We start from the raw sequence: 14,555 nt of genomic DNA, 5'->3' as shown, positions 1-14,555 counted from the left end.
GATATGAAAATTGAAAGAAAACAACAGCCCTGCCCTTTCGCTCGTTTGGGCCAGAGCCCGGCTATTACGAGTTTTTATAGTAATGTGAAATCCATTTGTTTTGAAAGTTTAATTTTATCTTGGTGTTCCGAAAACAAACCTTTATCAGTACCGTTTTTATAGATGTAAAGAGTGGTCTCCACTTGCTGAGCATTTGAAAATCGGCTTTATTCGGCATTTATATCTTGAGAAAAGTCAGTGGTTGCTGATGGCGATTGTTGAAGACCAGAAGGTCCAAACGTCCAAACGAAGCCTTTGATATCAAAATTTTTTAAACACTGCTTAAGTATTTACTAACATTTAAACAGAGAGGATGAGGCCGTATCCAAACGAAGCCTTTGATATCAAAATTTTTTAAACACTGCTTAAGTATTTACTAACATTTAAACAGAGAGGATGAGGCCGTAAAAAAGGGCTATTTGAACTTCACCCTTCTCCCTTCACTCCCCTCCTTACTTGCCTTTGCAGATACAATTTTGTTCTCTAACATACATTCGCCTTACCATCATACGTAATAAAAACTTTTGTAAATATCATTCCGTTGTGACACTCTAGGAAAAAGAAACTAAAGGTTAGGTGAGAGAGAGAGTAGCGAGTAGCATTACACACAAACGAAAAGAGCAACTTCCACAGGCAACTTGGGCAAAAGTCAAAAAGTTTTAGGGTAATGGAATTATGCTGTTTGTACAGAAACGAGTTTAAGCAGCAGCGAACTTACTCGCAGGAATATAGGGTGTGTGGTGTAAAGAATTAGTTTGTTAGTGGTGGGAATATAGGTAAACGTTGTACCTACCCATAGATTTCAGCTTCAGTACAATGATGTGCTCGTACAAGGCCTTAAAAAAGAGGGGCAGTAGGTACAATACAATTAAAGAACTCAAAACAGTTCATCTTTACACACAAACGAAAAGAGCAACTTCCACAGGCAACTTGGGCAAAAGTCAAAAAGTTTTAGGGTAATGGAATTATGCTGTTTGTACAGTACAGAAACGAGTTTAAGCAGCAGCGTACTTACTCGCAGGAATATAGGGTGTGTGGTGTAAAGAATTAGTTTGTTAGTGGTGGGAATATAGGTAAACGTTGTACCTACCCATAGATTTCAGGTTCAGTACAATGATGTGCTCGTACAAGGCCTTAAAAAAGAGGGGCAGTAGGTACAATACAAAGAACTCAAAGCACTTCATCTATTTCAACTGTAGAACGCCAACTTTTCCACTAAACCTATGCGATAAAGATAGTACATGCGAAAACAAAGTTTGAAATTTCAACAAAACTTCCCACAATGTTCATTTGTTCATTTTTGTTTATTTGCACAATGTGTAATGAACATTTTTGTTGTGGCATTGTGGTGTCAAATGACCACTGACCCGGCAAATATTGCAATTTTATTGTCAAACAGGACTGCTCAGATTCACCAAACAGTTCAAACAAATCCATGGTACCTATAGACGACCGAATACTTTTTCTTGCATTATAAAAATTTACTTGATTTTATTGAATTCCTATACTCAACCTTTCTTGCTAACCTAGCTTTAACGATCTACTAAATAGGTATTTAACTAATGGTGAACTATGTATATCTGAATGAATATTAGCACATCTGAAATATTCTTCCTAGCTCATAATATGACATTAGTATTATATTTAATTAGCAAATAGACTGCTAAGTGCTAAAGCATTTGGGCGGGCAGGGGGGACATATCGCCACAATAGTTATTACATCATTACAATGGGATCAATTTAAATAGAAGATCTACACAAAGGTCGCAGTGATAATTGCACTGTTCTCTTTATGAGAGGAATCGATTAGACATTATAATAATGGTTCTTCTTTTTGATAGAGCCAAGGTCTTATTGTCCCAAAAATAGAACTGAGGACAAGATAGGAGAAAGCCAGCCGTTCCGGGAACGACAATGACTCGAGATTTGATTCACCCTATATAGGAGCTGTGCTTGGAACGTTGTGGAAGCGAATGCATTTTGTCGCATTGGATGCAATTGTCATGGTAATGTAATCTGTTGGACTGCAATGTAATAGTCTCGATTATTAGTTTTCTCATAAACTTTATCGTTATGATTATGGAACTTTTCATCAGGGAAGGTTTCAGTTTTGTCAGATCCATCAGGGCCTCACGAGACTACACGTATTTGACCAGGTAATGCGGAAAGATTGCCTTCTGAATGCTGCTGAAGTAAAGGAAGAAAGATTGCCCTGCGTAAAAAAAAGAAACGAAAGGTAAACTTGTCAGTTCTACCTCCTACTTTGGCGATATAAATAAAGTTAATAGGAACTGGGTTGTAGACTAGAATATAAGATTAAACCAATAAAAAAGATAACCAGGATCACAGTTTTGTACTTTTGTCAAGCCACTAAAGGTATTATTGCATTGGGTTAGAGATAGTTTTAAATTTGACAGTCCTCACCATAACGTATCTATACGTTATGGTCCCCCACATTGATGATCAGTTCACGTTTTGATTAATATGGGGGACCAATAGCATATGTAAGTAGCTCATCAAATTCCCCTGTGAAATCGTGCCCTGCCTGAACTTTTACGAAATTGTACATTTGAGCCCAGGCGTTCAAGCCTGACCCTACTCTTGTGCACATATGGAGACAATATTGTCAAAGTTACGAGAGGAGTACGAACAAGATATCCAAGTGGTGCTTTCCCCCATTTGTTTTTATTGGTCTCCTGTATGTTGCTTGTGCTATCTGGAGATACAGTTGCCTAGCAGTTGAAAGCACTGCTGGTAGTGTTTGAAAATCCATCCTAAAGTTCAAAGGTTGAACATTTTCATAATACCTTTACCTATACTTGTCCTATAACACATTTTCACTTTTCTCACTTCTACAGGTCTTATCGGATCAGATGACCCAGTCTAATTCCAACAGTATCGAGGATTTCATTAGTCCATCTAATAGATCAGTTGCGCTTACTTGGGTGGTGTTTCAAAGTCATAGAGCAGGAAAAATGAGGACCAACGGAATTTTCCTTTTTCTTCTACAACTTCTAGATCCCGAGATAAATCGATTTAAAAAATACCGGCAAATCGTAAACTTTGACGTCACGGCATACGCTCCCGTAGGCGATGACGTCACATCAAATGTCCCGAGCAAAGCTCCCTTGCAGGCAACGCATTAATGTGTTTGTGCGCATACGTTTCTGCGCAGTTCTGCTCCGCCGCTAGCGTGCTGCGTTAAGTCTGACGTCACAAATCTTTGAACTCTTTCATTATAAAAATTGAATTTTCGACCTTTTACAGTTATTATTTCGGAGTTTTGACCTCAGATTTGGATTTTTCCCAACTTTTTACATAGGAATCGACCATTTATTTATAATTTTTACCCATTTGCAACTCCTCCATTAAGAAACTTTTAAAATTAAACCTATTACCTTCCCATCGTTCCCGAAATTTCAATCAAGCCCAGGTATATTTGATACTTTTGATATAGAGTAGCTGAAAAGCCCCCTTTTTAAGCCTTCTTTCATAGACCTAATTTATCAAAATAATCCCATGCTCCTTTATCCTCAGGTCTGGATGTTCAAATTCAGGAGATCAAGGAGAGTGTCGAGTTGCCTCTCACTCATCCCGAGTACTACGAAGAGATGGGCATCAAGCCACCCAAGGGCGTGATCCTGTATGGACCGCCAGGCACAGGCAAAACTCTCCTTGCCAAGGCTGTGGCCAATCAGACCTCGGCTACGTTCCTGCGGGTTGTGGGTTCGGAACTCATTCAGAAATATCTGGGCGATGGACCCAAGCTGGTGAGAGGTAAGGAAAAAAATCACATCATTTATTTACAGTTGCACTATGGGATTCTCTTTGTAGGGACATAAGGGAATCATCAAGACTTCCCTGGTAAAATCACTTTTGTGGAAATGAAAAATCGTTTCCAGTTACAGCAGTGAGAAATGGATGGTGAAATTGGGACATCCACTAATTTTCTATAGTTTTCATTCTTCAGTTGCACTAGTTCCAGAAGTGAGAAATGGATAGTGAAATGGACACATCCACCAATTATCTAATTTTTCAGTCTTCAATTACAGCAGTGAGGATTATTATTATTATTATTATTATTATTATTATTATTATTATTATTATTATTATTATTATTATTATTATTATTATTATTATTATTATTATTATTATTATTATTATTATTATTATTATTATTATTATTATTATTATTATTATTATTATTATTATTATTATTATTATTATTATTATTATTATTATTATTATTATTATTATTATTATTATTATTATTATTATTATTATTATTATTATTATTATTATTATTATTATTATTATTATTATTATTATTATTATCATTATTATTATCATTATTAATCATAGACACAGTTTTTGATCTGATGAATCTGTCAGAATCAGACACATTATAATATGCTCGGTTTACCTAAAATCACGGATAGGTTATGGAAGCAAATCGAACCCATTTGGAAGATCACGTGACTTCTTTAAAAAGCTTTCAGATATCTTCGGTGAGATTCCAACACGGTCAGTACACCCTGTACATTCATCAGTTGAAAAAATCTGGTGTGAACATCACACGACTTTCCTTATCCTGTTGAATGATGCTTATTTGAGTGTTCTTTTACCTTGACTTTTACAATATCTCTAACCGTTTCGTCGCTATAACTGAAAACCACCAAAAAACGGTCGAAATCTGTCCAAAAGCGGTCAAAATACCGCCAAGCGCAGCAATCATCTCCACCAACTTTTTTATGTTGCATCCTTGTCACATTTGTGAACTACATACCAAATTTCAAGTCTCTAGTTTATACCGTTCCCGAGATATTGTTAAATTACACCGAAAACCGCCAAAAAGCGGTAAAATGCCGCCAACCGTTGCACCGGTCTTAACCAAAAGTTTCGTGTCGCATCCTTGTCACATTTGACAGCTACATACCAAATTTCAAGTCTCTAGCTCTTACCATTCTCGAGATATTTTGTTTACACACACACGGACCAATGGCTGAAATTTTGGATTTAGGCTCTAGGGACCTCAAAACGTGTTTTGACACTAAAAACTGACTATCGAAATTTGACCCGATTATATTACTTTCCTTCCTATATGATAAGGAAAGTAAAAAAGGAAGAACAAAAAAATAATGATAAATTGGATAGTCCAAAGCTTTGAACACTCATTAACTTTAAACCAAGCTATAAATCTTTTGGCTCTGTGAGTCAGTCAAGTTTGATTATTTATTCAAACAACATGGTGTTTTGATTTTGGTACATTTAGTAGAAATGGAACCTAGTCGGATTAGGTGTACTGGAGTTTGTATGCATTATGAATCATATAGCTGTACCAATGTACCTACAGGTATTCTAATTTTCAAATCAAGCACGTTGAATCCACCAGTTTTAAGTGTTCTTTTCATCTTCAGCCGTGGTTGTTAAAGAAAAATTCCACTTAACGTAACCTGTCCCGATGTTATTTTTAGATCCATTGTTAACGGGATGTCCCCTGTTACCGAAATATCCCTCAAACCTCGTGTTGTACCCTGGTTCTTCACAGGAAACACAGGCGAGTACACCTAACAAAATCCAACATATCATTGAATCAGTCATTTTGAAGTCAATCTTATAGTTTAACAAAAATTCAAGCTAGTTGTCCTTGGAAAAGGTAAAAATACTGCGTTTATTTGATGATATGAATTATCAAAGTATTGAAGTTATCTCACGAACAATAAATATTATATTTCAATTAATGACAAACCAAACACAATACTGAAGTATGAAAATATCCGGCTTTAAACAACACATTCCTTTATCTTTATTCTATGTGGAAAATCCTCGTACAAAGGAGAGAAAAACTATAAAGCCTTCAAAAACATGCAAATCTGTAGGGTGTAAGGAAAAGTCGGATGTACCAGCCTCATTGAACACGGTTTGGTGTCACATCCCATTGCTGTTTTAAAAGAATATTTGGATAGATCTCGAGATACTTTTAACTTATCAGCTTCACGTGAAATAGTAGTGTTCTTTTCATCTTCAGCCGTGGTTTTTGAACGAAAATTCCACTTAAAGTGACCTGTCCCGATGTCATTTTTAGATCCATTGTTAGCGAAATATCCCTCAAATATCGTGATGTACCCTGGTTCTGGTTCTGGTTCTTGACAGGAAACACAGGCGAGTACACCTAACAAAATCCAACATATCATTGAATCAGTCATTTTGAAGTCAATCTTATAGTTTAACAAAAATTCAAGCTAGGTGTCCTTGGAAAAGGTAAAAATACTGCGTTTATTTGATGATATGGACTATCAAGGTATTGAAGTTATCTCACGAACAATAAATTTAATATATTTCAATTACTGACAAACCAAACACAATACTGAAGTATGAAAATATCCGGCTTTATAATTTAATCCGCACTAATTTGACAAACTATAAGCTAAGAGTGGTTTCTATCGCCTTTTATATGAAAAATCCCGTTAAATTAATATCTTAGGTACATATTATATAGTTTGATTTTATTAACCTTACTTCTTCTTCTCCTAATTTATGTACTTTATCCGCACTAATTTGACAAACTATAAGCTAAGAGTGGTTTCTATCGCCTTTTATATGAAAAATACCGTTAAATTAATATCTTAGGTACATATTATATAGTTTGATTTTATTAACCTTACTTCTTCTTCCATGTCTTCTTCTACAAGCATAAGAAGATGCTACAATCTTCTTATGCTTCCATGTCTACAATGATAGTGAAAGCACTGTAATATCTGGGAAATGAAAATTTGGCGTTGAAAAACATTCTAAATTTTGATATCAACCGCAACGCACCACATATGAACTATCGCCTTTTATATGAAAAATCCCGTTAAATTAATATCTTAGGTACATATTATATAGTTTGATTTTATTAACCTTACTTCTTCTTCCATGTCTACTTATGCTTCCATGTCTACAATAATAGTAAAAGCACTGTAATATCTGGGAAATGAAAATTTGGCGTTGAAAAACATTCTAAATTCTGATGTCAACCGCAACGCACCACATAATTATGTACAGTTATTGGTCAACTTCCCAGTTATTTTTATGAACTTGTAAAGTGATAACGGGGAAAGTTGTAAGGGCTGACTCCTCTAAACTTACATTAGTGACATTACACACAATACGGATACAAGACCATTATGTTTTAGTGTGAGTTAAACTGGCTCCGAACCTGGCCGAATTTGAATATGTATAGCGAATTGCGAGGAAAATTTGTGCGTAATTCATCAGCAGAAATTATTGGTCCCCTCTGGAATGTTATTTCCTGGAAAATTGTTCTGTTAATAAGGTAGATTCCAAAAACTATACCTAAATGGTTCCTTGTGAATGTGCGAAATAATATTGAAATTTTACTGTTTGTTGCGCTTATCTTGATAGGTACGTTAGTTGGTCTTGAACATTTTACTTTCTAAATTCTGTGGAAATTCTACAGAAATAAACTAGTTATCGCTGATCGAACGAGCTATTTTACTTGTTTTCCAAGTAAAATAGCTGTTGTTTCCAATGTAGTTGGTTAGTGTTAGTGCCTATTTTTAGGAATGACATCAGAATTCAGAAAACAACATCATAGATGGAATATGTTGAGGGTGATTCAGGGGTTATTAGGAATTTCAATTTAAGCTCTTACTTTCTAAATTCTGTGGAAATTCTACAGAAATAAACTAGTTATCGCTGATCGAACGAGCTATTTTACTTGTTTTCCAAGTAAAATATGTAGCTCGTGTTGTTTCCAATGTAGTTGGTTAGTGTTAGTGCCTATTTCTATTTTTAGGAATGACATCAGAATTCAGAAAACAACATCATAGATGGAATATGTTGAGGGTGATTCAGGGGTTATTAGGAATTTCAATTTAAGCTCTTAAGCCGGAACTTGGCCTGGCGCACTGCCGTGCGCCTAGATAATAAACTCTTGAGTGGAAGGCAACCACTAGGCGAGGTTAACGCCTTAGGGGTTCTCTACCACCTAACAACTGAAAACAATAGGCAAAGAAAAACTGATTTTTCTTATAGAAAATGTGATCAGGAAACTTCGGCCAACGGATTCTAGAAAAATTGTCAGACCATCAGAATCCCCTAGTTGGAATCTCACGTTCTGGGTTCGACTTCTGGAATTATTTTCCCCCGCAGAAGCTATAGTAAAACGTTAACATTAATATCTCAATGTTTGGCAAAGTCAGCATTTGTTTTGAAGATTTGTAACTTCTCTGGATGAAAGCTGACGCCGCCATCCATGGCACATACCGGACGGTGTAAACTGTGAGGGGAAGACAAAACTTTTATTATTTCACGACGTGACTTACTGGATAATGGCACAGATTTTCTTGGATTTTAGTTGTTCCCCTAACTCTAAAATTTCTAAAAAACAGATTTCTCAATGTCCTTTGGCCTATGGTGGCTTTGCTTTGAAATGTTCAACCACCCCCAAAGGCGAAGCTTGTATTCAATGTTGATTGAAATTTATTTTACTGATTACGTTGAAACGGGTTTCAAGGAATACTGTCGTACATACCTCCCTCTCTATGGCTACAAAGTAATTTAAACCCCCCTTCATTCTCCTCCATAATTTATATCGGCTCTCCCTTCTCCTCCTCCTCCTCCTCCTCCGCGTCCACCTACTCGCACCTCTTCTTCTTTATGCTCCTTCTCTTCCTTCACCTTTTCCTCTTCTTCCTCTTTGCGTACATACCTACCTATTTTGAAAGATGTATTAAAAACTTCCTCTTTGTCAAAACTTTGTCGTCATAGGCTGTCTGTGTCATGGTTCATCGCCCACTATGGTCGCATACATTTTTGCTGATATGTCAAACTATGCTGATTCCGGCCTATTTCTCTGTCTGTGATTTTCAGCAACATTAATCTTACCGATAAGATTATCATTATCAAGATGACAAGTCCGCTTGTATCAATATTTATCGCGCTGTTATCTAATGGTGCCTCTTCGGTCCCGTGTACCTGCCTTGGTATTGAAGAGGTGGAACATGGTTGATTGAGATATCAACTGGTTCCTCTACATATGATCCGGGACCTTTATACAGGATGCTACTCAAATACAGGTTGGACATTTTAGATCATACTTACCTGTTGAGAGCTAACCTTACCTGTTGAGGATTAAGTTCGCGCAGGGCGGGAACCGTGATCTTACCCCCTACAAGACAGTTGAGGAACTACTCTCCAGGCTAACTAAGTTGAGAATTTTTATTCATTATTTCCTGGTGCAGCTTTTTGTCAAACCCTGTATCTATATCGGTCCGATTTTTTGCGAAGGTGTTCTTTTGAATTGAATTAAACCTCGAGTAATAGAGAGGTAAATTATTTATGATGGTCAATATCTTGATATATTAGAGTCAGGTTCTTCTCGTATTGAGATAAATCTCTGATTTGGATCTCGATAAGGGGGATATGAGCATAACTTGGCTGATATGAGAGTAATTGTGTATGCGCCCCTGTATCTATATCGGTCCGATTTTTTGCGAAGGTGTTCTTTTGAATTGAATTAAACCTCGAGTAATAGAGAGGTAAATTATTTATGGTCAATATCTTGATATATTAGAGTCAGGTTCTTCTCGTATTGAGATAAATCTCTGATTTGGATCTCGATAAGGAGGATATGAGCATAACTTGGCTGATATGAGAGTAATTGTGTATGCGTATAATAAACTACGAATACGAATGCAATTCAATGGAGTCATTATTTTATTTTATTATGTTCATGATTAACCTGTTCATAGGTTGTTCTGGACCTGATGTTAACGCTGTGAACAATGTCATTTCAAATACCGCCCGAATTGATTGCAACATTGCATCTGTTGAGCTTTAAACATTTGAATTAAGGGCACCTGTTGTACTTTAAAGATTGAAATTTTTTCACAGTAGTCAAGATGTGAATACCTACTAGAAGAGTTTTCGACATTATTGATTGGAAACGTATAGGTGTTTGGTACCTCATTATTTTCTTTATCTTTCATTATCTACATAGCTTAGATATATGTATATAAGTATCAAAGGAATACGTATCTACAGACTTGTCATTGGTATGCAGGGGAGCAATACTCCTACATACTGGACTCCGCACACAGGGATACCTATATTTCATCAGAAAAGACCCCCATTTCAATGGAATGTAAAATATATTTTATGCAATTTTTCTTTACTGAGGATTTTCGGAAGAAGAAATAGGCAGATAGGCACACTTGAAGATCTTCGGAAAGTTCATCCCATGTTTTGGAAGAACACACAGGATTGGAACGTGTTAAAAGAGTGGTTAGATGTCAGGACATTCGTCTCATTAAAATAAACTCGTCCTGAAGATTTATGTTGACAATAAACTCGGAAATATGTGTCTTCTCTCGGTGTGCGATTTAGCCCTTTTTTCAGTCATCCGTGTCAGAGTGTTAAAGTGTGTCGAACAAATAGGAACCTTAACTTTAGTTAAAGCTGTTAGGAGGGAAAAAGGTCCTAAAGATAGACCCAAAAGGCCCTAAAAAAGGACCTAAGAGGGTTCAGGGTTCTTTTTGTTCAAAAAAGGAAGAGGACCTATAAAGAAGTTCTTTTTTTGAACCTGGTAAAAGAGGGACTGAGTTCTAGTGAATAATTTGGACAAAGCTCTTGTTTTCATTCTGCATCAAGCATTGCAATGGTTCTCTCTTCGGGTAGGTAGGTATAGTCCGTATAGTGTTTTCAAAGAACGGTTTCGATAAGATCCTAACATTCCTAGCTCCCCGCCGAGAAAGTCCAAAACATCCCAGGAATAACTGGTAAACCCTGAATTTTTCTATTCTGCCCTATATTTCAGTTTCGTTTGTCTTTAGTCTATCTTTCATTATCACTAACTCCATCATCCCGTTATCTATACTTTTATCTAATAGTCTCTCTTCCATTCTTTTTTTTATCAGCTATCTCATTAGATTCACTCTTCTCTTTTCCTCTATCCGTTCCCTCTTGCTCCACATTTCTCTTTCTCGTCTTTCTCTTTTACTATCGGCAGGATTTCCTTCTGATTTTATTTCCAATTATACCTCGACATATACGATGCAGTTTCTCTGCCATCAGTTTCTATTTTCACAAATGGTAATTGCGACTAACGAGGGTTGAATTGTCGTCGCACCGTCTATCTGGATGTTCTTATTACAAAATCAATACGTAGGAACATAATTTACGAATAATTACCATATAGGGCCGTCGCATCGTACATTACATCAATGTCCTCGGGCATAAATTATCTGAATGTGGAGCTCATTTATTTTCACTTGGATGGAACATTTGGTGTTCAAGTCCTGTAATATTTTTGGTACAAGTTTAAGGGTAAAGGTATTCTAAAGAATCCTGGTCAAATATGGCTTTCAGACAAATTTTGCTGAAAAGGTTTTAATTAGGGTGTTAATGAGCTGAGGCTCAGAAAGGCACAGATTACATACGTCCATAATATCAATCAAGAGGTTATTTTTTTTTAGACTGTCAAGTTGGCAAATTCCATTTTTCGATCCTCGCTCGACTCTTTTACAATTTGACGCTTTCTCTTGAAGGAAAATGAACATCCGCCCGTAACGTCTTAACACTCAACGAATAATTACCATATAGGGCCGTCGCATCGTACATTACATCAATGTCCTCGGGAATAAATTATCTGAATGTGGAGCTCATTTATTTCCCCTTGGATGGGACATTCGATGACCAAAAGTTCTATTATTTTTGTTACGAATTTGCGGGTATAGGTATCCAGTATATCCTAGAGACCCCGCAGAATTGCTAACATTTCGCAGAGAGGTTTTCATTAGGGTGTTAATAAGCTGAGCCTCAGAAAGGCACAGATTAGGTACATTTATAATATCAATTAAGAGGTTATGTTTTTAGATTGTCAAGTTGGCAAATTCCATTTTTCGATCCTCGCTCGACTCTTTTACAATTTGACGCTTTCTCTTGAAGGAAAATGAACATCCGCCCGTAACGTCTTAACACTGAGACTGGGCTAGTTGATATTTAGTGACAATCCTGTTGGTCCTCACTAAGAACAGGGTTCGTTCTACTTGGCTTACACAAAACCTAATAAGAACGCGTTGTACCTGAACCTCGATCCTCGCTCGACTCTTTTACAATTTGACGCTTTCTCTTGAAGGAAAATGAACATCCGCCCGTAACGTCTTAACACTCAGACTGGGGCTGACTGGGCTAGTTGATATTTAGTGACAATCCTGTTGGTTCTCACTAAGAACAGGGTTCGTTCTACTTGGCTTACACAAAACCTAATAAGAACGCGTTGTACCTGAACCCGAAATTAGATTAACGTTAATTTGAGCTTTATTTTCCACAGGAAAGTTAAATTTACTTTCTCCTTAATATATTTAACAACAAGTTAAAAGCAAATTAACTTAAAATTATCAAAAAACTTTTCTTCCCTCTTGTTGGTAGGTATGTACCTTTTTTGTTCCAACAAGTTAAAAGCAAATTAACTTAAAATTATCAAAAAACTTTTCTTCCCTCTTGTTGGTAGGTATGTACCTTTTTTGTTCTAACTTTGTCCCTTATTTAGGGCTTGTCTGTAGAGCCCGTAAGTTTATTTTGTAACTCCTTGTAGAAAAATATTGGTCCATGGGCTAAGGGGAAAGTTTGAAGGACTTGATTACTCAAGTGCTAAACCATGTTCTATTTTCTCGTAATGGGAGGTGAGACAATAATGCCGAGGGTGTGAATAATACTTTTATGAGGTAATATTATGATGATTTCCCCTTACCTTCCCTCCGCTCCGATGAAATAAATATGAGGAAACCTCCGGTTCTTTTTTGTTCGACTTGACGCTTTGATAGCTTTTCGTCTCCTTCTTCATGGCGTTTGAACGACTATTAGACAATAGAGGTGAGCTTTTGGGACTTCTCTAATATTCATAGCGAAGGTCCGTAGAAAAAATAGTGATTTTAGATTTGTATTCTAGGAAACATCCAGTACACTCCAAACAACCAAGAAGGAATCCATTATTAATAATGCCATGCATTTTGTTCTTCCAAACCCGTTTTACACATCCTGATTGCGATAAAATAGATAATGTGCAAGATATCGGGTACTGATAAAGGTTTGTTTTCGGAACACCAAGATAAAATTAAACTTTCAAAACAAATGGATTTCACATTATCCGTGATATCTGTAGATAGAGGATAGTTTATAGATCGATATACGGGATGCTATCAAAGCTGGTTCTCTGTTGGCTGTGGTGCATTTTGTCGGAAGCTCTTTTTCTACAAAGAAGGAATCCATTATTAATAATGCCATGCATTTTGTTCTTCCAAACCCGTTTTACACATCCTGATTGCGATAAAATAGATAATATGCAAGATATCGGGTAGGTACTGATAAAGGTTTGTTTTCGGAACACCAAGATAAAATTAAACTTTCAAAACAAATGGATTTCACATTATCCGTGATATCTGTAGATAGAGGATAGTTTATAGATCGATATACGGGATGCTATCAAAGTTGGTTCTCTGTTGGCTGGTGCATTTTGTCGGAAGCTCTTTTCCAAATTCCTGTATACGTTCGGAACACCAAGATAAAATTAAACTTTCAAAACAAATGGATTTCACATTATCCGTGATATCTGTAGATAGAGGATAGTTTATAGATAGATATACGGGATGCTATCAAAGCTGGTTCTCTGTTGGCTAATGCATTTTGTCGGAAGCTCTTTTTCCAAATCCTGTATACTGCAGCAGATTGGTTTACTGTGGTCCTGGTCCCCATTCGGAGGATCATATGGGGTGAATGAAACTTGTCGCTGCAAATATGAGAGAGACCTTTCTAACTTTCTATTGAGATGTCGAAAATTTTGTTGTTTGCGTTGTGGTTTTCTGGTGAATCATGCATCTTACAAAACCCTGTTACATTTTTAACAAGTACTCAGATTACTCGGGGGGATCATTTGAGAAGATTCCATAACATTATATATTATCTCGCTTGTATAGAAATATGTAGTCCCATTTTAATTCGTGGACAGCAAGCACTATTAAAATCGCTTCAGATACCTACTATTACTCCGTTTACGTTTGATACCCCCTGTATATTTGCAATTGCTGCTCATTGAATAAACATTGCATAATGTATGGGCTCTTTTTTTCATCAGCAACCACTGACTTTTCTCAAGATATAAATGCCGAATAAAGCCGATTTTCAAATGCTCAGCAAGTGGAGACCACTCTTTACATGTTAGGTGGTAATTTCTTGATAAAAACTCGTAATAGCCGGGCTCTGGCCCAAACGAGCGAAAGGGCAGGGCTGTTGTTTTCTTTCAATTTTCATATCTCCTTGTACTTCAGACTTCAGTCTCCTTCCTCTTTCTCCTTAGCGCTCTTCTCTGTGTACACGAAGGCAAGAACACTGTTGTGATAACAAAATATGTCATATTCATATTTTTGTACTACGAGTACTAAGTCCTACTTTGACAATTTAAAGGAACGAGAGGTAAAATATGTCGCTGTGGGAAGGTATGGAGACGAACTTGC

General features: G+C 36.5%; 1 protein-coding gene across 1 annotated transcript; it reads left to right on the top strand.

Moving 5' to 3' along the window:
- Positions 1-3,576: 3,576 nt before the first annotated feature.
- Positions 3,577-6,215, top strand: LOC113468296 (26S proteasome regulatory subunit 4-like; the record flags this gene model as incomplete). The annotated part of the gene is made up of 3 exons (XM_026825098.1): positions 3,577-3,816; positions 5,514-5,646; positions 6,125-6,215. Coding segments are annotated over 3 exons (464 nt in total), but the record flags the coding sequence as incomplete, so codon positions are not given.
- Between the last annotated feature and the right edge of the window lie 8,340 nt (positions 6,216-14,555).

Source organism: Diaphorina citri, unplaced genomic scaffold (assembly GCF_000475195.1).
Source record: "Diaphorina citri unplaced genomic scaffold, Diaci psyllid genome assembly version 1.1 scaffold696, whole genome shotgun sequence".
Lineage (NCBI taxonomy): Eukaryota > Metazoa > Arthropoda > Insecta > Hemiptera > Psyllidae > Diaphorina > Diaphorina citri.
This window is presented reverse-complemented; position numbering and strand designations above follow the sequence as displayed.